We start from the raw sequence: 23510 nt of genomic DNA, 5'->3' as shown, positions 1-23510 counted from the left end.
GGGTAGGACCCCAGCCCCTCCCAAAACAGCCTCTCCTTCTCCCTTAGACCCCCTTTCTCCTCCCCTTCCCCACGGTAGGAACATAGCGTGTTTATATTTTATGGCCAAACTATTTTGAATTTTGTTGTCCGGCCCTCAGTGCCCTGCCCTCTCCCTTCCCAGGACCACAGCTCTGTTCCTTCGGCCTCTGGTCCTCTCTGGTCCCCTCCTGGGTTTCTTACGTAGTTGATTTTTCCTCTTTAGTCTCCCCCGACCTGCGCCCAGCCCCGTGGCCCCTGCCCCTCTCCCCCTCTCTGTGGCAGTTTCATATTTGCTAAGACGAATTTGCTCATTAAACATTTTGTTGTATTTTACTTTATCGAGCGGCTGTGTGTCCAGTGTGTCCGACCCTCTTCCTCGGTTCTGGGCTTGGGTGGCAGTTCCCTTGCAAACCGTGGGCCCCTGACAGGGACGCCCCGGTGCCGGCGCCGGCACCCTCCGGGCTTTCCCTGCTTGCGGGTGCGCTCCCCGGGGTCGGTACAGGCGTAGTCCCGGGGGCGTGAGGTTCCCGAGTGCTCTCCCACCCCGCCGACAGGAGGGAGGGTGGCCGAGCGGGCCGGGGCGGGCGCGGCGTGGGTGCGCCAGGAGCTCCGCGGTTGCCGCCAAGCCAGCTTGAGGGGACCCTCGGCGTCCGGTGAGCACCCCGCGGAACCCCCACGGCAGCGGGTGGAAATGACGTAAGGCGCCTAGCAACGGGGACCAGCGCGCCGGAAGTGATGCCTTCCAGGTTGGCTTGGCTGCGGAAGCGACTCCTGCCAGGGCGGGGCGCGGCGCCGGAGGGCGGGGAACGCAGTAATTTCCGCTTCCGGTCCGTCGCCTCCTTCGGTTGCTTCCCGTCTCCTCGGCGGCTCCCCTCCCCCGCCCGGCTCTCCGCGCCCCTTTTGGGCGGCGGGGCGGCGGAGCCGTCGGCGTGCGGCCCCCCCTTGCGTTCGTGTGTGCGCCCGTGGCGCCTCCTGGTCCGCCGCCCGGGGCCCGGCGCACGCCCCGCGACACCGAGGCCGAGCAGGGCAGGGGGCTGACCGCCATGACCCCCTAGAGCCCGGCGTGAGGGGGCCGAGGTGAGCGCGGGGCGGAGCGCGGGGGACGCCGGCCCGCCTGCTCCGGGTGTTCGGGCCTGGGCAGTTCTGGGTGTCTCTGGCGGCCTTTGTGTCTCTGCTCCTGTGTCGGCCTTGACTGCCCCCGTGTCGGTTGTCTGTCTGTCTCTCTCTCTCGTGTCTGTGTCTGTCCGCGTCTGTTTCCCGTGCGTGGGCCTCTGCCTGTGCCTGTTTCAGTGGACTTCGAAAAGGATTTGGAGATAGGAGTGTGTCTGTGTGTCTGTCCCGGGTCTCTCTTTCCTCTGCCTGTCATGCCAGTGTCTGTCAGGATTTTGTTTGTGTCTTTCGAGTTTCCGAGTCTTCGTTTCCCTAGGTGTCTCTAGCCCTTCCCTGCGGGCTTTTCTGCCTATGGTGCAAATCTTACCCCCGCCCTGTCTTAACATCTGAGTTTTGCCCCCATACCTATCACCTCCAATCCTGAAGTTTCTTTCCAGGAGTCTGTTCCCTGGTCTAGAATCTGCCCCTTTTCCCCTGTTTTCTGAGTCTGGTGTGGTGAAGAGCCCCAGCCTTGGATTCAGAGGCCCGGCTGCCTGCTAAGCTGTGTGATATTTGCCAGGTGCTATTCTCTAGCTCCAAACCTCGGGTTCCTAGTCGTAGGAAATTCGTAGTTCGTAGGCGTTCGCAGTTTCTACATCATAGGGTCCTTGTGCACGTAAGTTGAGGTGATGTTTGTAAAGTACCAGACGGTACCTGACACATAGCAAGTGTGTAATTACTGGGAGCTCTGGTTTTTTGTTATTACAGTGCTTAGAGATTTTTACACAGTCAGTGTTAAGATATCGGTCGGTTATTTGGGAGTACTCGTTGGAGAACTTTGTCATATCCTTTGTATTCTTTTTAATCTAATAATTCTCTTGGAATCAATTTAATTTGAAATACGGTCTCATTCTAAGCAGTGTCTGAGAAATCTTAGCTTTGATGTGCTAGTTGGGTATTTTTTTCTAATGCACGCCAAATAGGTACACAGTATTAAGATAGTGCATTTTCTGCTGCCACCCTTTTGGAACTGTTGTCTGTTTTTTTCTGATAATAATAGCAGCCAGTGTTATTGAGCGCCTACTATCTGTGGGGCACAGAGCCAAGCACTGTATGTACCCATCTTATTTAATCAACAGGCCTACCAGGTAGAAATTCTTTCATTTCAGAGTTGAGCAAACTGCATCTCAAGGAGGTTGGCGCTGCAGGTAGCGGATGTGGCCAGGATTTGAACCCACATTTTATATTCTTTGCCATTAGATTCCGTTTTTCTTGTCTCTTACTTCTCGCCAGGTCTCTTTTTGTTTCTGGGCCTCTGTCTTTCCTCCTTGGCCTCCTGCCTCCCTGTCTTCCCATGTTCTTGTATCTGCTGTTGCTTGTATCTTTCTCATTGTGTCTCTGCCTAGCTCCTTCTGCCCGGGTTTGGGTTTCTGTGTGTCTCTGTCCGGGTCTGTCTCTACTTCTTGTCAGTCCCCTTCTCTGTATTACATCATCTCATCCTCTTAATGTGTCAGGCTGGGGCTGTTTGGGACTCCGGAGAGTTTCTTTTTAACTAGCTACATCTGTCTTCAGGTGCCTGGCTCTCTGGGCTGAGTTTGAAGCAGAGGCCGGCCTCTGTCAGTCATCCCTATCTCCCCTGGGCATGGTGGGGCTTTGAAAATCTCCCTCTGTGGCTTGTTGGAGCCGCATAGACCGGTGATCAGAGCTGGCTCTGGAACCAGGCTGCTCCAGGAGTACGGTGTGCGTCCCTGGGCAAGGGGCTGAACCTCCGTTTCTCAGTTTCCACCCTGTGAGGTGGCTGTGAATCATGGGGTTGTTCCAAAGATTAACTGAGTTAATACATGTAAAGCGCTTACAACAGTGCCTGGCATGGGATACGAGCAGTGCGAGTGTCTGCTGGTGTCATCGTCGTTTGCTTGACTCTCCTGTTTCTCATCACCAGTCTTGGGATGGGTTAATTTAATTGAGGTTAATTTAAAAGTGTGAGTTTTGGAGTTCAGGTGGGCCTTGGTTTGAGTCTGCCCTGCCGTTCCTGGTGTGTGACCTTGGTTGAGTTAGTTAACCTCCAGGAGCCCAGCCTCTGCATGCAATATTGAAAAATGTAATGCCCCTCTTGTGCTGAGTGAGCACCTGGCACACAGTTGGGACCCAGGCGGTGGGGCTGTTAGGTTCCTTATCTCTCCTGAGCCCTGGGCTTCCCCTATCCTTGGGACGTCTGGTCTTCTGGCTTCCCCGGTTCTTCCTGCAGCTCTGGGTTGGCTCCCTGCTCCTGCCCCTGTCTTTAATCCCTTCATCCTTCATCAGCCTCTTTTCTCATGTGTCCTTGTTTTGCTGTGGATTCCTGCCTGCTCCATCCTTGTTCCAGAGGTCTGTCCTGCCCTCCCTCTCCACTTCCTCCTTGCATGGTTTACTGAATGGTTTTTCTGGGCCAGCTTCTTTGCTAGGAAAAGCCACGTCCAGACAAACATGTTCTCTGCCCCCATGGGGCCTGTGGGTTGACCTGAGCTACAGAATCAGACAAAAGAATATAAAATCAGGAGGGAGGCTGGGTTTACTGATGAGGCTCCAGGGAAAGGTGACCGTGATGTTTGGGTGTGGACCTGGGAAGTGTAAGCAGAGCACTTGGGGTGAGTGGACATCCCTGGGTGAGGAAGAAGGAAGGGCGCATGGGCAGGACGGAGTGCCTCCGGATGTGCCGCCAGTGTTTACAGGGCGTCAGTTCCGTAGATGACCGCATGGAGCCCCATTTGACGGAAGAGAAAGCTGAGGTGCAGGAGATGGCAGCCCACCCAGGGTGGCCTGGCCAGGAACTGGCGGAGCCAGGGTGTGGGGCTGCGATGTGCCACTGCATATGCTCTGCCTCACTGAGCAGGGGCCCCAGCAGGAAGGAGGCAGCCTGTTTGAGGAACTGAAACGTGGATGGGGTTACTTTGAGACCTAGAGGTTAACAAGGGACAGAGCCTTCTGGGCCATAGTTAGGAACTCATCTTTCTGGGCCACAGTTAGGAACTCGTCTTTGACCCTGAGGGCTCTGGGCAGGCCATGTCCCACTTGTGTTTCCAGAGGTCCTGTTCCCCTCTCAGATGCGGTGACCTGCCAGCGCCTGCCGCAGCCTTCGTCCGGGAGTTGCCGCGTCTCTCCACGCATCAGGGGCCCTGTGCCCCTTGCTGCTGCAGCCGGGCACCATGTCGACCTCGTCCTTGAGGCGCCAGATGAAGAACATTGTCCACAACTACTCAGAGGCGGAGATCAAGGTTCGAGAGGCCACGAGCAATGACCCCTGGGGTCCGTCCAGCTCCCTCATGTCAGAGATTGCCGACCTCACCTACAACGTCGTCGCCTTCTCGGAGATCATGAGCATGATCTGGAAGCGGCTCAACGACCATGGCAAGAACTGGCGGCACGTCTACAAGGTCAGCGTCCCGCTCTCCTCCCCAGGCAGGTGCAGGGGCTCAGGCGGGCGGCACGTCTACAAGGTCAGCGTCCCGCTCTCCTCCCCAGGCAGGTGCAGGGGCTCAGGCGGGAGGGCAGGAGCCCATGTTGTACGCTCTGCCTGGGATGGCGTCCCGGTTCTCAAGAGGAGCTGTAGAAGAGCAAAATCTCTCTTTTTGTTTAATGAAGGCAACGAATGTAAGGCTAAGAAGTTTGGAGCCTTGTGGTTAAAATCTGTTTTTGAGTGAGTGGTGCATTCGTAAGATTTGTGTGCTCAGGAGGCCTGAAAGGGCCCACGGTGCCCATCTCTTCTGTGTGCCCAGATACCCAGTTCCTTTCCTCACAGCAGCCAAGTGTCCACCCTGGGCCCTGTCTGTGAATGCCCCTCAGGCAGGTGTGTCTCCCCGCGGCACAGGCCATGCCACGCTGGGGATGAACGCTGGGACAGTGTCGTGTTCTCACGCTCCTTGTCAGACTCAGAAGCCTGCATACCGTTTGCTGGCATCGATCCGACTGGGAGAGACAGGACTGTAGGGATGGAATGCAGATAGCAGGTTGGTGCTCGCCGGGAGTTGGACGGGAGGGGTCGCCTGCAAAGGGCGGCACCAGGACGTTTTGGGGCAGCGGGACTGTTCTGCGCTTCGAGTGCCGTGGTGGCTTCACGTCCTGTGCGTTTGTCAGAACTCAGACTGATGTTAAAATGAGCGAGTCTTACCATACGTAAATGAGACCCCAATTTAAAAAAGGAAAATGAGGCTTTATCTTAAACATTCCCTATCAGGATGTAAAAGATTTGCCGCTTTTTTTTTTCTTTTACGACTGCAGAACTTTCAACTCTATGGATTGGTCATAATTTATTTAACTAGTGACTTGTTGATGGATTTTTTTGAAAAGGGTTTTGCAGTGTTTTAAGAATGAGATTGCCGTGAATATCCTTGTACCTTTGCTGTTTTCTAGAACTGGAGTTGCCGAGTCAAGAGGCTCGTGCATGTGTAATTTCGGCAAATGTGGCCAAAGTGCCCTCCATGGACGTGGCCTCGTTGCTGGCCTTGATCCACTGACCACACACGCAGATCGCAGGTTTTGGGCCAAAGGCCTCGGCCTGTGAGCAGGACTCAGCGAGTGGGTTTTCAGTTTGCTGCTCTTGGGGTCCAGGGGCCTGAGCATCCCCACCTTTGGTCTTTGGTTACTGCGTTCCTCGTGTTACGGCAGAGTGGCCAAGGATGTGGGCTGGGCCCGGGTTACTCTCCCAGTGGTGGGATCTCGGGCTCGTCCCCGAATCCCCCTCTGTGAGGGCCCGTAGAGTCGATTCACGTCCGACTCGGGTTAGGGGCTGGTGAGTGTTAGACAGCTGCTATTGCGGTCCATTGGCAAGCATCTGCAGAGGGCCCGCTCGGGGTGTCTTGGTGCACCAGACCTGCAAGGCTCCACCCTCATGCAGTTAGACCTGGGCCTTTTCTGGGCGAGGTCCCCGTCCTTGCTGATTTTTGAGACTTCTGCCCAGGTGAGGGCAGTTCCCTCCCCTCACAGGTGAGGAGGCCGAGGCCCGGAGCGCTGAGCTACTTCCACATGGAAGCAGCGTTGAGGCTCGTTTCCTGTGACTCGTTTTCATGCCCAGCCCGACACACCAAGATGGAGTTGAGTCATAGGTTGAATCAGTTATTGGTCATTTATTGTGAAGGGCTGGGTGGCGTTTGTTTAGTTGAGGATCTTGGAAAAGCCTGGGGGTGCAGGGGAGCCTCTGTGGAGGCAAGGAGGAGGGGCAGGGCTAGAGGGGCAAGTGGGGCTGGAGGGGTGGGTGTGCAGAGGTGATGAATCCAGAGGGGCCCTAGACGCAGATCCTTCCTGGCTAGTGGCCAGAGTGATGCTGCTGGGGGCAGAGACAGAGTGGCCTGTGGGCAGGGCTGGCAGGTGCCAAGGCCTGAGAGTCTACTGGGGAGCATGCAGTGCTGGTGGCCGCGGTGGACGGCAGGGCAGGGCAGGAGAGGGATGTGGCCTTCAGTGCCAGGCGGGGCTTGGGCTGCTTCCTAAAGGAGGTGGGAGAGCCTCCATGGGGAAGCAACTTGATTGTTTTTGTTCATGCCGCACTTTTGTCCTGAGGTTGGCTACCTGTGAGCAGCCTCTTGCTGGACAGTGCTGGGGACCCAGCCCTGATCAAACCTGACCCTGACCCTCAGGCAGCTCCCAGGTAGGTGGGAGTTGAGCTGATAGGCTGGCGGGTGCCATGAAGGAGGGAACACAGCACAAGGCTCTGCAGGCCTCAGGCAGTCAGGGCAGACTTCCTGGAGGAAGCAGCCAGCCAGTCACAGGTCTTAGCCAGCCTTTCTAGCCTGGTTCTTTCTAATAACTTTGTAAAGGTAGATTTACTGAGGTATAATTTGCACACAGTAGAACCCAGCCTTTCAAGATAGAGTTTTCTGGGTTCTGACAGATGCACGTATTTCATAATTGTCATCACAGCCAAGGCATAGAAGGTTTTTGTCACCCTCAAGACCTCCCCTGTGGGTTTTGCGGCCCCTCTGGGGCCCTCCCCAGGCCGGGCTGTTCTTGCTGTGTTCGCCGTCCTCACAGCATCTCTTGATTCTTGGGACTCTCCTTTCTATGCTCTTCACGGCAGAGTCTGAGCGCCGGCCTTTTTCTTTGAGCTTGGGGATCCCCAGCCCATGGGGTTCCTGCTCAACCCTGAACTGCTGATTCCTCACACTGGCGGTGGGGTTCACCTCAGTAGCCCCGGGGAGGGTTGATGGTGTCTGTGGAAACCTGCTCTGGTTGCCGCTTGTGCTGCCTGCTGGAGCTGTCCTGAGGGCAGCTTTGTGAGGTCAGCACGTGTCAGGGTTGTCCCTGCTGTGGCATGTGCTGATAGCTAAGTGTAGGCACAGGGCAGGGGTCCAGGAGGGGCTCCCTGCATCCACGTCTAGCCAGCGCCTCCCCTCTTGGGTGACCACTTCTATCCCGCAGTCCCCTTCTGGAAGTACGGGTGATGAGGACACCGCCACGGGCCCAGAGGCCCTGAGCCACTGGGAAGCCGCTGCACGCCCTCCGACCCTCTCCGGAGCCCTCTGTGCTGACCTGTTCCGGCATGAGGGCGGGTCCTCTTGCTTCCCACCATCCCTTTGCCACCTGGTCTCATCTTGTCACTTCACCCCAGGTGGTGGGTTGTGCGGGAGCAGTCTTTCCACTTTGATCGATGGGGAAACTGAGGCCCAGAGATGGGGGAGGTGGCCTGCTCAGGCTTGTGGGGGAGCTGGGGCTTGGGCCCGTCTGTTCAGAGCCCAGGCTGTCCCACCCTGTGGCCCTGCTGGCTGGTACTTTGTGGATCTTATTGTCCCCGTGGAGAAGGAGGGTGGTCTGTGGGGCCCTCGCGGGCCTGGCTCTGCACGGCCTCCCTGCGTGGCCTTGGGGGTGAGTCTTGGTGAGTAAGGGCCGGCGTTTATTTGGTACCTTGTATGTGTAGCACACATAGGTTCTCATCAAATCCACAGTTACCTGGTGAAGGAAGTTCTTTTCTTCCTTTTTCTCTGTTTTCCAGATGAGGAAACTGAGACATAAAGGAGCTCAGCTCTACCACGCAGGATGTGGTAGAGCCAAGAGGAGCCCCGAGCCCACCCTCTGGGCCCTGCGTGGAGCCCCGAACACCCGCTCTGGGTCCTGCCCCGAGCCCACCCTCTGGGCCCTGCGCTGCCACCTCACTTCTGAGGAATGCAGGGTCTCTCAGTCTTGACTTTAAACCAGGGGTCAGCAAAGTACAGCCCACTGGTGAAATCCCACCCACAGCCGTTTTTGTAAAAAAGTAAAGGAACACAGCCAAGCCCGTTCATCTATGGCTGTGGAGTAGTTGAGACAGAGAGTATATGGCCTGAAAAACAAGTTTTTTCATCTGGCTCCTTACAGAATGTTTGCTGGTTCCTGTTTTAAACTTTATTTCTGCATTGCAGCATGTCCTTGATAAAGCTGCCTTTAGCATTAAAAAGGACTATTACTTTATGCAGTTGGCCACTGCTTTTTGTTTGTTTTTAGAAAAGCAAAGGAGAAACAACTTATTCTGCAAACTTTTTTTTTTTTTTTAACTTTTTTAGAGACAGGGTCTTGCTCTGTAGCCCAGGCTGGAATCCAGCAGTACAATCATAGCTCACCGAGGCTTGACCTCGTGGGCTCCAGGCATGGTTGAGGAATAGCTGGGACCACAGGCACATATCACCCGGCTAATTTTAAAATATTTTAAAATTTTTTGTAGAGATGAGGGGTCTCACTGTGTTGCCCAGGCTGGTCTTGAATTCCTGGGCTCGAGTGATCCTCTTGTCTTGGCATCCCAAAGGGCTGGGGTTATAGACATGAGCCACTACATCTGGTCCACTTGCTCACTTCTAAAATAAGGTTTTACATTTCTCATTAAGGAATTGCATACTAAGCTCATCATGAATGTATAACACATTGGACGCCTGTGTAGCCTTCGCCCAGAGGGAGGTAGAGGATGCATCCAGCCTTCCAGGTTCCCTCAGGAAACCCGTCTCCCACGGGCACTGTGTCTGACTTCTGTCTGCCAAGACTGTTCTTGAACTTTATATACGGGGAGTCACATGTGTGGTCTTTTGTGTCTGGCTTCTTTTGCTCACCATCACCATCAGGTCAGCAAGGTTGACTGTGCTGTTGCATAAAGCAGTTGTTCGTTTATTTTGAGAAAGAGTCTCACTGTTGCCCAGGCTAGAGTGCAGTGGCGTGGTCTCGGCTCACTGCAGCCTCCGCCTCCTGGGCTTAAGCAATCCTCCAGCCACAGCCTCCCAAGTAGCAGGGATGACAGGCACGTGCCACCACACCTGGCTAATTTTTTATTTGTTTTATTTATTTATTTGTTTACTTAGAGATGGGGTTTCGCCATGTTGCCCAGGATGGTCTTGAACTTCTGGACTCAAGTGATCCACCCACTTCAGCCTCCCAAAGCACTGGGATTGTAGGATTGAGCCACTGCACCCAATCTAATAAGATTAAGTAATAACCTTATTATTAAATAATTAATCTTATTAAATAATGTTTATTTAATTATTCTTTTTTTTTTGAGACGGAGTCTCGCTTTGTCACCCAGCCTGGAGTGCAATGGCCGGATCTCAGCTCACTGCAAGCTCCGCCTCCCGGGTTTACGCCATTCTCCTGCCTCAGCCTCCTGAGTAACTGGGACTACAGGCGCCCGCCACCTCGCCTGGCTAGTTTTTCGTATTTTTTAGTAGAAGCGGAGTTTCACCGTGTTAGGATGATTTCGATCTCCCGACCTCGTGATCCGCCCGTCTCGGTCTCCCAAAGTGCTGGGATTACAGGCTTGAGCCACCGCGCCCGGCCTACTTATTCTTTTTTATTTATGAGACGGAGTCTCGCTGTGTTGCCCAGACTGGAGTGCAATGGTGCGACCTCAGCTCACTGCAACTTCTGCCTCCCAGGTTCAAGCAATTCTCCTGCCTTAGCCTTCTGAGTAGCTGGGATTACAGGTGCCTGCCACCACACCTGGCTAATTTTTGTACTTTCAGTAGAGATGGGGTTTCACTATATTGGCCAGGCTGGTCTCGCACCTCGTGATCGGCCCACCTTGGCCTCCCAAAGTGCTGGGATTACAGGTGTGAGCCGCCGCGCCCGGAAAAAATGCCCAGCCTGTTTTTTGTTTTTTCTTGAGACGCAGTTTCGCTCTTATTGCCCAGGCTGGAGTGCAGTGGCGCTATCTGGGCTCGCTGCAACCTCTGCCTTCCAAGATCAAGTGATTCTCCTGCCTCAGCCTCCTGAGTAGCTGGAATTGTAGGCGCATACCACCACGCCCAGCTAATTTTTTGTATTTTTAGTAGAGATGGGGTTTCACTATCTTGGCCAGGCTGGTCTCTAACTCCTGACCTCAGATGATCTGCCTGCCTTGGCCTCCCAAAGTGCTGGGATTACAGGCGTGAGCCACCGCGCCCAGATATTTGTTTCATTTATTGATTTATTTTATTTATTTACTTATTTATTTTTGAGACGGAATCTTGCCCTGTCGTCCAGGCTGGAGTGCAATGGTGCGATCTCGGCTTACTGGAACCTCTGCCTCCTGGGTTCAAACGATTCTCCTTGCCCCAGCCTCCTGAGTAGCTGGGATTACAGGTGCACGCTACCACACCCGGCTACTTTTTTGTATCTTTAGTAGAGATGGGGTTTCGCCATGTTGGCCAGGCTGGTCTCAAACCCCTGACCTTGTGATCCACCCACCTCGGCCTCTCAAAGTGGTAAGATTACAGGTATGAGTCACACACCCGGCCTTATTTTATTTTTAAATGGAATCTCACTCTGTCTCCCAGGCTGGGGTACAGTGGCGTGATCTTGGCTGATTGTAACCTCTGCCTCCCCCATCCAAGGGGTCCTCCCACCTCAGCCTCCTGAGTAGCGAGCGGGGATGACAGGCGTGCACCACCACGCCTGGCTAATTGTTTTGTATTTTTAGTGGAAACGGTTTCACCATGTGGGCCAGGCTGGTCTCGAATCCCTGACCTCGGGTGGTCACCTGCCTCAGCTTCCCATAGTGCTGGGATTACAGGCTTGAGCCACCACGCCTGGCCTCGTTTATTTTTTATTTCAGTGTGTGTGGTAGTCCCACTGTGTGAGTGTACCATAGTTTATGTATGCATTTCACTGTGGGTGGGTTTTCGCACTCTTTCCCACTTCACAATCTTTTTAGCTGCAATAACAAAGTCCAGAGAGCTCTGGAAACAAAAGTGTTTCATGATCCATTTGGCACAAAGTCTGACCCAGACTGAAGTGAGGTCGTTTATATGGTGTCTGCTGGTCCCGCAGTAATGTGGCTATCAGCAGGACTCTGCCTGGAGCGTTCTCTTGTGTGTTGTATGTGCGTTGTTTCCTGGTCTGAACTCAGGAAAATTCTGAATTCCAAAACACAAGGGTCCCAGGAGTTGTGGACCTGGGACTGCCTCTTGGCTTAGGGTGTGATAAAAGCATAGAAATGGCTTATCTTCTTTCCTTTTTCTTTTCGTGTAAATACCTTGAGGGCCGGTTAAAGACTAATCTCTGATTACACTGTAAATGCTGTTAACACACCTTTGAAAGGCCTTGCCAGAGCTAGGTCCAGCTGCCTCAGAGGGTGAGGAGATACGAATGGCCCTGGCATCTTTCCTGGCAAATTTCTCCTTGGTTCAGATGGAGCTTAGCTGTGATAGCTGACTCTTCCCCTAGGAGTCCTGGGTGGGTTTCTGTGGCTCTGTGAAGGCCCTGGAATCACCTGCAAAATCAAAGGTGTGCCTTTTTCTGAGGTCAGTGACCAAGACACCCCTTGCAGAGCCTTAAGGGGGCCATGACCCCTCAAGCCCAGGACTTGAGCCTGAGCTAGGAAGAGCCACAGAGACCTTGGTCCCCCCGCCCCCACTATTAATTTCAACTTGTTGAAAGCAAGTTTGTTTTCATATTATAAAATGCAAACATACCACAGGGTGCAGATTGAACGATCATGTTCCCTCTGCCCTGTCCTCTTGCTCCTGGTGGTGTGGAACCTGGGTCCCCCTCCCGAGAGAACCCAGGCCTACGTGGGCCCCTGCGTGGATCTCTTCCCTTCTTGCAGAGGTGACAAGCTACTGCTCCAGGCTGTTAATACCAGTGTGAGGTTTTACAGTCAGAAATACTGACACATTTCAAACTGAATACTAAGACCCGCTTCATTGTGATTTAACTAATGTGGTTTTCTTGGCCATGTTACTTTAGATTTTAGTTGTAGAGAAATAGACAGGGCTCCAGGACGCCAGGTAATGCCCACGGTGGCTGTGGTGCCTGCAGCTGCCATTTCCTGTTTTATTTGGATTGAGATGGAGCTCCTGCAGTGTGCGGTCCTCTTCATACTGCACAGTTCAGTGGCATTCGGCCCATTCACAGTGCTGTGCGACCACCTCTGTCCAGCTTCAGAACTCCTGCATCGCCCCAGAGAGAAAACCCATAGCTTTCAGGTGTTCCCTCTCCATGCCTCCCTCCACCCCTGGCAACCCATAGTCCACTCTCTATCTCTGTGGATTTGCCGGTTCTGGATGATTCATGTCGACGGAATCTCAGGCCGTGTGGCCTACCGTGCTGGTGTCTGTCGCTGAGCGCAGTCCCTCTGCGGCTGGTCCCCGTCACAGCATGGGGCCGTGTCTTACTCGGTGGGGACAGGTGGGTTGTGGGACTTGCACCCAGTCAGGTGCCCCGGGGCCTGGGCTGTCTCCAGCCCGCCTTGCGGTGCCTGCCCAGCGTGCTGACCGCCTAGCGTGCTGACCGGGCGTCCCTGTGCCTGCCCGCAGGCCATGACGCTGATGGAGTACCTCATCAAGACCGGCTCAGAGCGCGTGTCACAGCAGTGTAAGGAGAACATGTACGCTGTGCAGACGCTGAAGGACTTCCAGTACGTGGACCGCGACGGCAAGGACCAGGGCGTGAACGTGCGCGAGAAAGCCAAGCAGCTGGTGGCCCTGCTGCGCGACGAGGACCGGCTGCGGGAGGAGCGGGCACACGCACTCAAGACCAAGGAAAAGCTGGCACAGACCGCCACGGGTGAGCCCTCCCTGCGGCCCCTGACGGCCTCGAGTCTGTCCTCTGCCTGCTGCGGCTCCCAGCACCCAGCCGCCCGCTTCCCTCCCTCCCAGCCAGGAGGGACTGAGGCATCCCCCTTTTCCTCTCCTCACCTGGGACCCTTGCTCTGGTCCCACTTGTGCCCTTTTTTCCCTTAGCACCTCCCATGCAGCAGCTCCGGGACCCTCCCTGCCTCTTGCCTTGTGCCCCAGGGCAGGTCTAGAATTGGGAACTTCTATTTCACTTCCCCACAGGCTCAGGGCCTGAGGGCGGTCAGTGCTGGGGACAGGGCTCTGAGGGGACAGTCACACAGTGACCCCCGAGGGTGCCGTGCTTCTGTCTGCGCCGAGATGAGGGGAACATCGGAGAGGCAGAGGGTGGCCTGGAAGGGGCACAGAAGGAAGGCCAGAGCCAGGGCCTGCAGGTTGCACCAGGCATCTGGGCCTGCGTTAGGAGCCTTGACAGTGCCTTCCGGAGGTGGAGGACTCAGTCTGGTGGGTGGTTACCAGCACTGAAAACAAAACTTGAAATACTGCCTCCCACATCGTCAGGCCAAGATCTGTCCCACGAAACATTTCCAGTTATGTGATGGGCATGTGGGCCTTGGACTGGGCCGGAAAGTGTGATCTATGCTGGTCGCGGGCTCACAGCTGTGAAGAGACTAGTCCTGCTGCTCAGGACTGGGAGGCGGCGGGAGACTGTCTGCGAGGCTCTTCTGCTCTCCAGGAAGAGTGGAGGTGCCTCAGTTAGTGGGGGTGCGTGAGATGGGGAAGGGCCGCTAGAGCACTGCCCTGGAGATGGAGGTGGGTCAGCCAGGCCGGCGCAGATAGCACAAAGGGCCTGTGGCCCCCGTGGGGTCCGGCTCGAGGGACGGGACTTGTCTGGGGACGTCTAGGCCTTCTGTGTGGACAGGGCTCATTTGGGATCACCGTTCAGCACCCACGGGGATGGATACATGGGTGTGATGGGGTGTGTATGGCCCTGCCCAGAACTCCAGAGTAAGGACCCAGGAGCTGGTAGACGGCGTGAAAGCAGAGAGTGTGAAGTGGGGGGGAGAAGCTGGCGTGGCGTGGGAGTGCTCAGAGCTGGGGACACCAGGAGGGAGTGTGGGCGGCAGAGAGGGGCTGGTCAGCCTGAGGCAGGCAGGTGGGGGCGGGGTTGGGGTGGACCGAGGAGGGACGTTGGCAGGAGCTGGGAGGAGAGCGGGAGCCTCAGGGAAGAGGCCTGAGGGTGGGAGATCCTGGCTCGAGGGTGGTCAGACTCTGTGCAGGGCCAGAGCCAGTGTCCTCTGCGTTGCTGGCCATGCCTTCCCATCCCAGCTGTCTGGCCCTGTCTGCCAGCGGTTGCTGGGAAGCAGCTGCGCCCCTCTGACACTCACCAAGGACTCTGGAATTTGAATTTCATGTAGTTTTCACATGTCTTTTTAAGAGTTTTCCGTTGTTATTTAATTTTTTCAGGGTACTCAAGTTTTCGCCCATCTTGGTGCATTCTGTTCATTTTTTCCCACCATTGAAAAATGTAAAAGCCTTTCTCAGACCTTCTCAGGCCAGCTGCGGCTGCCACTGTGGTGTGCTGGCCCCTGTCCTAGAGCGAGCTGTGTGGAGGGCTGTGGCTGGGGAGGAGGTTGGGGGCAGCTAGGGAGTGCGCCGAGACCCCCCGTGGGCGGGGAAGGGCGTGTGGTCCCCGGGCAGCACCGAGGCTGGGTGATCCGGTGAGGGGAAGGCCCGGGTGTTGCTGGCTGGGTGCCGGTGTTACCTGTGATGTGGGAGGTGCGGCCCTCAGGGCTGCTGGGCATTGGATTTAGCCACCACCGGGCTGGGGGGTTGGGGCATTTGCAAGGTAGAGGTTGGGCAATGGGGTGTAGATTCCCAGCACCCACCACTGATAGTCCTCAGAGCTTAGGAGGAAGTCGCAGGGGCAGGAAAGAGGAGGAGGGGCCACAGGAGTGTGGTCCTCCCTGTGCCCCGGCCTCACCTGTGCCCCACGCTGCCCTTCCATCTGCCCATCCCCCCAGACAGCCACCTACCCACCCAGATCCATCAACCGCTGCTGGTTCTCTCATCCTTTTTCACTCCTAACCCCAGATGCTCACCCTTTGGCCCCGCTCTGCCACTCACGTGCTCCCTGGGCATACCATGCACCCAGTCCTGCTGGGCACACTGCATGGGGGCCAGCCTGGGGGCCCCTGAACCTGGTACAGGTGGGGCCACCAGACAGCTGCCTGCTGCAGCTGCAGGCGAGGGGAGCCAAGGCCTGCTCGTCAGGGAGAAGCCTGGGCCTAGGGTTGGGTGGCGACAGAAGTATAGAACACAGGTGCGAGGCGTCTTGGAGCTGGAGCGGACAGAACTTGCTGACGAGTGCACAGTGGTCAGGAGGGCGGGGCAGGAGAGGCAAGGTCCACCCTGGGGCTTTGGAGGCTGGGGCGATGGCCCTGCGCTCGGCGGGCCTGGGGCCTGGTTGGAGCCTGTTCTCTACACTGTGGAGGGGGCCTAGGGTCCACAGGCCTTGAGGGTGGAGAGAACAGTGTCAGGACAGAGTTTGAGGGTAGGTGGGGGTCACTGAGAGGATGCTGCAGTGGAGGCCGGGGATATCTCAGCACCCTCCTGGAGGGTCTGGCCCTGCTTCCTGTGTCCTCTCTCTCCCTTCCCCTCCTGCTCCTGGAACCAAGGGCTCCTTACTGGCCACTCCCCAACCCTGACCAGGTCTTGGATCCTGCCGTCTCAACAGACGCTGTTCTCCCACTCTGAATTTCAGTTGTTCCCTGCCAGAGCTATCATTCTCCACAAGCCCTGGACACAGGCCTGGGAGACCCGGGAGGAAGGACCTCCCATTCCCCAGGGCCCCAGCGACAGACCCCAGGCACGTGGGGAGTCCTGGTGGTGGCAGGGCTCAGAGGTTCCTGGGGTTCCCCATCTGCTTATCGGACTGACTTTTGCTCTGGTCCTTCCCTGATGCCTGGCTCCTCCCATGGGTGGGGCTGCCTGCGCCGCCCCCCTCCCCGGGGACCCTGCATCCCCACCCTTTCTCCTCTGAGCACCTGGTGTCTGGTCTCTGCCTCTCGGTCCTAGTCGTGGCCTTCAGAGGTTCTAGGGTGGGGGACTTGGGCGATGGGGTTGAACACAGAAGCCCCCGTCTGTCTAGGCTGTGGGGTTTCCTGTCTCTCGTTCCCTGGTCTGGGTCTCACGCGTTTCTCCCCTGCCCTCCAGCCTCATCAGCAGCTGTGGGCTCGGGCCCCCCTCCTGAGGCGGAGCAGGCGTGGCCACAGAGCAGTGGGGAGGAGGAGCTGCAGCTCCAGCTGGCCCTGGCCATGAGCAAGGAGGAGGCTGACCAGGTACTGGGCGTGCAGCTGGGGCTGTCTGTCTGCCACCCACCTCCACGTCTCACCTCAGGCTGCCTCCCAGCCCGACGCGGGCCTGGCCTTCACTGTCGCTGCTCCACATGCTGTCACTCGTCTCCTCCCCAGTCCTGCCTCATCCTCACCCCCGTCCCTCTGCGTGTCACTCTCTGCCTGTCCCTCACTGGTTCAGGGACCCCAAGCCCTCTCTTTCTTTGACCCTATCTGACTCTGGCTCTACCTCTACCTCTACCTCTGCCTCTGCCTCTGCCTCTGGCCCCGGCCCCTCCCACCATGCCCCTCACACTCTCTCTCCCCCAGCCCCCATCCTGCGGCCCTGAGGACGACGCCCAGCTCCAGCTGGCCCTTAGTTTGAGCCGAGAAGAGCATGATAAGGTCAGAGCAGCCTCCCTGCCCCTGCCCCTGCCAGGGACTCCCCGCAGACCAGCCCCATCGCCCCTTCCTAAGTCACCCCCCACCACCCTGCTGGGCTGGAAAGCCCACAGGCTCACGCGTGTTGAAACCTCAGTACCTTCAGCCGTAGGACGTAGGACCTCAAGTCAGACAGAGCCTGGGTGGCGGCCAGCGCAGCCGTGCCAAGGTTGCTTGGGTGACCAGGGTCCCTTCCTCCCCCCAATGCAGGAGACACCACCGAGGCGGGTGCCTGTCCTCCCTGGGTGCCCCAGCACAGCACCCCACTCCCCTTATCCCCGTGTCCTACCCGACCTTTGACCCAGGTGCCCCATCCCCATTTCATACATTGTCCGCATCCCATCGAATCTTTCAGCCGCCTTCATTGGGGTGGGAGGGGTTGCTGGGGCTTCCGGGCTGAGGTGGCATCTGCCTACGGCCCACGTTCTCACGTCTCCCTGGCCGCTGCCCGTGCCCCAACAGGAGGAGCGGATCCGTCGCGGGGATGACTTGCGGCTGCAGATGGCGATCGAGGAGAGCAAGAGAGAGACCGGGGGCAAGGAGGAGGTGAGCGGGGCTTGTTCTGCCCACCCTGCCCGCAGGTGTCCGTCCGTCCCCTGCTCACTCCTGCATGGCCAGGTCCCTGGAGCAGAGGCTGAAACACAAGGTCCGGGAGCTGGGCACTGGGTTTCCAGGCCCGGTCGGCCTCTCACTGCCTCTCCCTCCCCGTTGGCTGAGGCTGGTGACTGACCAGGCTGCCCTGTGGCCACCTTCTGTGGCCAGCACTGGCCATCCCTCTTCGGGCCGAGCACCATGAGGGCCACCCCCGGCCCACAGCTGAATGGGGAGGCCCAGAATAGGTCAACAGCCTGACATGGCCACAGGGAGGAGGGTGCAGGGCTCGCCCATCTGTTACACTTTCTTGGGCACCTCCTTGGTGCCGTGCCATGTGCTGCACGCCAGGGCCTGTTGGTGAGCGAGGAGGCACGGCCCCGCCCTTGCAGCCAGTGTTTCTGTGGCATTCCTGTGCTCTGCAGCGGAGGAGCAAACCCTCCCACAACCGTGCGCTTTCAGGTCACGCTGCAGTACTTCTCTGTGACGGGGCCCGGCTGGCAGGTTTTGTTTCGTGTCAGAGCTGAGGTCACTCAGGCCTCTGGGCCCAGGGCGTCCATACTGGCCTTGCCCTCCAGCCTTCTCTCCTGGCCTCTCCCCAGTTACTAGTCTGTCCCGAGTGTCCTCACAGCACTGTAGTTGCTGCTGCCGCCCCCCAGGATAGGCTCATCGGGCTGGGTTGGAATTGGCTCCCCAGCCTGTGCACTGCTGTTGGTCTCAGCAGGTCCTGAGGCCAGCCCAGGTTTGAGGGGTGGGAACAAGGCCCCCTCTCCATGGGAGGCGACACATAGCTTGTGACCATAAGTGATAGGCACAGTGGGACTCTCTTGGTAGATGGAAAGCCTCTTTATGTTGGCCTTGGCCAAGGGATCTCTACCAGTGTCCCCCACAGGTCAGTGACCCCAGTAAGGGCTGCCCCATTGGAGGAGCACCAGATCTCACCCGTCTCTTCTCCTGCCCTGCCCTGGACTCAGCTCTTCTTCCCTCCCATCCCCCTGGGGCCTTTGCCTCGCGGTGCTGACTGGAGATGTGTGCATGAGTCTGTTGGGGGCACTTGCACTTTCTGAGACAGGGGCTCTGGTTAGCTGGGCCTGTCGTGTGGCACCTCCAGAACACAGGACCTTGCATGCGTGTGCGTGCGGCGTGGGGAGGCCTGCAGTGTGATGACTGTGGGGTGACGGCAGGGCAATGTAGGGGCATCATGAGAGGTGCTCAGGGTGACCTGAGTGGGGTTCATGGAGGGCTTCCCAGGGAAAGGCATGGAGCAGGGACTGGCGGGGCTGACTGAAGAAGGCACAGTGGGTAGAGGGAGGATTGAGCTGCTTTGGGTTGAGTGAGGGGAGGGCTTGGCCTCCATCCTCAGTCAGGGCTGGGCAAGGACCTGGGAGCAGGTGGGGTTAAGGGGCTGCCCTGCTGTGTGTGGAGAATGGATGTGGGGCAGGGGTGTGGCCTGTTTCGGGGCTCCCTGGGGTGGGGGAGGTGGGCAGGGGTGGGCTGACCCTAGGATGTATGAGGAGGGAGGGTGGGTGGTGTGTTTGGGGCCTGCCTCCCTCTTCCCCCTTACGGATGGCTGCTGTCTGGACACCCAGGGCCTGGCCGCCTCCCCAGCGACGGGCCCCAGCTTGGTCCCTGTTCCAGGCTTCCCACCACTTCTTCATGCTCCTCTTCTCTCTCCCCCACAGTCGTCCCTCATGGACCTCGCTGACGTCTTCACGGCCCCAGCTCCTCCCCCAACCACAGACCCCTGGGGGGGCCCAGCACCCATAGCTGCTGCCGTCCCCACGGCTGCCCCCACCTCGGACCCCTGGGGCGGCCCCCCTGTCCCTCCGGCTGCTGATCCCTGGGGAGGTCCGGCCCCCACGCCAGCCTCTGGGGACCCCTGGAGGCCTGCTGCCCCTGCAGGACCCTCAGTTGACCCTTGGGGTGGGACCCCAGCCCCGGCAGCTGGGGAGGGGCCCACGCCGGATCCATGGGGAAGTTCTGATGGTGAGTGCGTGGCCTGCTTGCGTGCGGCCTCTATGCCTGTGTGCACCTGTCCTTGGTTGGCTGTGCCCTTGGACAGGGACAGATGCAGCCAAGTGGTGCCGGGCAGTGGTGGGGGCATCCTGGGTACAGGGGAGGGGGTAAGGGAGGGGGTCAGATGAGACAGCCCAGGACAGGGCGTGTGAGATTGTGCCTTGGAGGACATGGGGGTGTGCTGTGGGGAGGGGATGGCAGCTCAGCCAAGGGGCACAGAGGCTGCGGCCAGGGCAGAGCCTGTGCGATGTAGGCATCTGGGAAGGGCGGTGGGTGGAGCTGGGAGGTGCGGGTGGAGAAAGGCCTGACACCCAGCTGGACAGGGGAGGGGTAGGGGAGCTGTGGGAGCTGAGGGAGGGCTGGGTAGGTCTGGCAGAGGCTGCGGGGAAGCCCCTCACCCCAGCTGGGGTTCCAGGGGCAGAGCCTGGCCGTGATGCCGAGCTGGAATTTGAGTTTGTGTGCGGGAGGCTGGGAGCGAGGGAGCTTTTGTGTGAACAGCCACAGATTCAGAGGCAATGGTCCCCCCTGGCCATCTGGACAGTCAAGGTTGCCAGCTCCTCATGCTCTTCTGTCCTCACCCAGGTGGGGTCCCGGTCAGTGGACCCGCGGCCTCTGATCCCTGGACACCGGCTCCAGCCTTCTCAGATCCCTGGGGAGGGTCACCTGCCAAACCCAGCACCAATGGCACCACAGGTACTGCAGTGGGGGTGGGAGTGGAGGCCGGGTGGGAGTGAGTGGGAGATGTTAGAGTCGAGCATCCTAAGGAAGGGTGGACACCTGGACTGGAGGCGGGAGCTGAGGCGGGGCCCCAGGGAGGGGCTGAGCAGAACATCCTGACCCCACAGCTGCTGGGGGATTCGACACGGAGCCCGACGAGTTCTCTGACTTTGACCGACTCCGCACGGCACTGCCGACCTCCGGGAGCAGCGCGGGTGAGCCCCTGCCTTCCTTCCCAGCGGCCAGAGGGAGCCCCCCTAGCTCTTCAGCCCTCCTTCCCAGCAGCCAGAGGGAGCCCCTGCCCCCCAGCTCTTCGGGAGCGCCATCCCCGGCTGTCTCTGTCCCGCTCCAGGCGGGGCCGCCTGGACTTAAGGATGAAAAGTTGACTTGGGGCCGGGCGCGGTGGCTCAAGCCTGTAATCCCAGCACTTTGGGAGGCCGAGACGGGCGGATCACGAGGTCAGGAGATCGAGACCATCCTGGCTAACATGGTGAAACCCTGTCTCTACTAAAAAAAAAACTACAAAAACCCAGCCGGGCGAGGTGGCGGGCGCCTGTAGTCCCAGCCACTCGGGAGGCTGAGGCAGGAGAATGGCGTAAACCCGGGAGGCGGAGCTTGCGGTGAGCTGAGATCCGGCCACTGCACTCCAGCCTGGGCGACAGAGCGAGACTGTCTCAAAAAAAAAAAAAAAATTTAAAAAAAAAAAAAAAAAAAAATTTAAAAAAAAGAAAAGTTGACTTCGATAGAGTGGGCCAGAACCATCCACCTGTCTTTAAAAAGTGTGCATCTTGATTTTAGAGAAATTGCAGACTTAGAGAAAAACAGAATTCTTCTCAAGGTTTCCCACCCAAATGTCGACCTATGACCCGTCTCTGCCTCCACATCGCTTGAGTGCCTTGCAAACTCTCCAAGTGTGTCAGAGAACAGGGACTGTCTTGTCCTGTGCAGTGAGCTGCATGGACAGGTTTGGAAGGCAGCCGAGGCTCCCCTTCCAGGTCCCCAGTCGCCTGCTGGTGGCTCCAGGGCTGGCCAGGGTGCGTCTCCTGGGTGCTGCCTTTAGCTGCCCTGGCTTCTTGGGGTTTTCAGCTGGCGTAAGCCGGTGCCCGCCGCCTGTGATGGGCCCATCTGCTGAGTCCCTGAGTGGCTACTCCGTCAGGAGTGTCCGAGGTCATTGTGGCCACTGGTGCTTCACCATGGCCCTCAGCTGCCACCTGTCTGTCCCAGGATGAGGCATGTTAGCCTGATCTCTTGGTTTTTTGTTTGTTTGTTTGTTTAAGTGAGCTGTTATTGAGGCACAGGTTGTGGTACAGGAACCTGTTTCCCCTGATGAAAGGCGGGCGGCTAGCAGGGAGTGAGTTGTGCCTGCCATCCCCTCCTCTCATTATCTAGGTTAACACAGAGCAGTCTTCCAGCCTGCAGTTTTCCTTCTTTTAGGCCCTTTGTCCCATACAAATGTATTTTTTCAACAGTAGATAGAATTGTTAAATCTATTTAAAAAGAGAATCAGGCCAGGCGCAGTGGCTCACGCCTATAATCCCAGCACTTTGGAAGGTCGAGGTGGGTGGATCACATGAGGTCAGGAGTTCAAGACCAGCCTGACCAACGTGGCTGAAACCCCGTCTCTACTAAAAACACAAAATTAGCTGGGCATGGTGGCACACGCCTGTAATCCCAGCTACTCGGGAGGCTGAGGCAGGAGAATCGCTTGAACCCAGGAGGTGGAAGTTGCAGTGAGCTGAGGTTGCGCCACAGCATTCCATCCGGGGAAACGAGCGAAACTCCGTCTAAAAAAAAAAAAAAAAAAAGACCTCCAGCCAACAGACGTCTTCACGCCGGCCCGGAACACGTGTCTGTGCTGTCTGTCCACTTGGAAGCTCCCACTGGGGCTGTGTACTCAAGGAGCGTCTGAGGGCAGGCTCCTCTGAGCCTGGAGGCACCTGTGAACAGGCCCCCGCTGCCTTCCCCCGTGGGCCTAGAGACCCTGGACAGCCCCTCCCTGAAGCAGTTGCTGCCTTGTGGTTGTCAGAGGGTGACACCTGCTTCCGTCATCCCTCTTGCGTTTGCTCGCTGGAATCAGACCCACCTTGTGGGAATCTGGGCTGACATGCAAGCTTTTGACCTGGGCAAGCGTTGCTCCGCTCTGCACCTCAGTTCCTCTTTCCTGAGGCCTCTGGGCACCAGGCTCTTTGACGCGCCCCCTGTGATGGCCTGTACTGCTCCCAGGTTGGAGCCTGCTATCTGCCCTGTCTGAGCCCCTCTCCCGGCTCCTTTCAGGAGAGCTGGAGCTGCTGGCAGGAGAGGTGCCGGCCCGAAGCCCTGGGGCGTTTGACATGAGTGGGGTCAGGGGATCTCTGGCTGAGGCTGTGGGCAGCCCCCCACCTGCAGCCACACCAACTCCCACGCCCCCCACCCGGAAGACGCCAGAGTCATTCCTGGGGCCCAATGCAGCCCTCGTCGACCTGGACTCGCTGGTGAGCCGGCCGGGCCCCACGGCGTCTGGAGCCAAGGCCTCCAACCCCTTCCTGCCAGGCGGTGAGTGTGGGCCCATCACCTGCCCAAGTCCTCCCTGTGGGTTCCACCAGAGCAGGTGCCTCACAGGGCAGGGATGCTTCGCCCCTCGCCTGCACGTGCTGGGTGGACACAGGTGAGCTGTGCCACTGACTGCACTCCGTGTCTCTGATCTTCTCTTCCTGCAGGAGGCCCAGCCACTGGCCCCTCCGTCACCAACCCCTTCCAGCCCGCGCCCCCTGCGACGCTCACCCTGAACCAGCTCCGTCTCAGTCCTGTGCCTCCTGTCCCTGGAGCGCCACCCACATACATCTCTCCCCTTGGCGGGGGCCCTGGCCTGCCCCCCATGATGCCCCCAGGCCCCCCGGCCCCCAACACTAACCCCTTCCTCCTATAATCCAGGGCGGAAGGGGGCCTGGCTCCATCCGGCTGCCCCATTCTGGCTCCCTGGGAGATCAGTGTTGTGAGTGCATGTGAAATGGGGGATCCCTGCCCCCAGTGCCCTTCCCCCTCCTGGGGCCCACTCACACTACACCCTCTTCCTTTCCCACCCCACCTCCCTGGAGAGAAACTGGACTTGGGGCCTGGGGAGGGGAGCTGGCCAGAGGAGGACCCCTTTCCTGTGGCATTAGAAGGGGGAGGGGCGGCTGGGGCCCCCACCCATTCCCCCTCCCTCCAGACTCTCAACCCCCAGTCAGTGTTTGAGCCTCCTTGTTCCCCTCATGCACCCCTCCACGCACCCTTGGTGAATCCTTGGTGATGATTTTGGCAACTTGGGGAATAAATGGCAATTCCCACGGGCTTGGCTCCCCCAG

At 57.9% G+C, this 23510-nt stretch overlaps 1 protein-coding gene across 3 annotated transcripts; it reads left to right on the top strand.

Moving 5' to 3' along the window:
• The first annotated feature begins 804 nt into the window (after positions 1-804).
• On the top strand, positions 805-23510 carry EPN1 (epsin 1). 3 transcript variants are annotated; one of them, XM_011932439.1, is made up of 12 exons: positions 1059-1097; positions 2682-2847; positions 4193-4522; positions 12830-13079; positions 16304-16428; positions 16753-16827; positions 17326-17409; positions 19137-19440; positions 20053-20163; positions 20316-20402; positions 22462-22719; positions 22884-23510. In XM_011932439.1, exons 3-12 carry the CDS (start codon positions 4295-4297, stop codon positions 23090-23092), a joined length of 1731 nt encoding a protein of 576 aa, XP_011787829.1. In that variant the 5' UTR covers positions 1059-1097; positions 2682-2847; positions 4193-4294; the 3' UTR covers positions 23093-23510. The 3 variants fall into 3 exon arrangements, with proteins under 3 accessions (XP_011787828.1, XP_011787829.1, XP_011787830.1); XM_011932438.1 differs by lacking the exon at positions 2682-2847 and having other exon boundaries at positions 805-1097; XM_011932440.1 differs by lacking the exons at positions 1059-1097; positions 16753-16827 and adding an exon at positions 3179-3363 and having other exon boundaries at positions 2101-2847.

The sequence above is a fragment of the Colobus angolensis genome, unplaced genomic scaffold, assembly GCF_000951035.1.
Source record: "Colobus angolensis palliatus isolate OR3802 unplaced genomic scaffold, Cang.pa_1.0 Scaffold96, whole genome shotgun sequence".
Taxonomy (NCBI): Eukaryota; Metazoa; Chordata; class Mammalia; order Primates; family Cercopithecidae; genus Colobus; species Colobus angolensis.
This window is presented reverse-complemented; position numbering and strand designations above follow the sequence as displayed.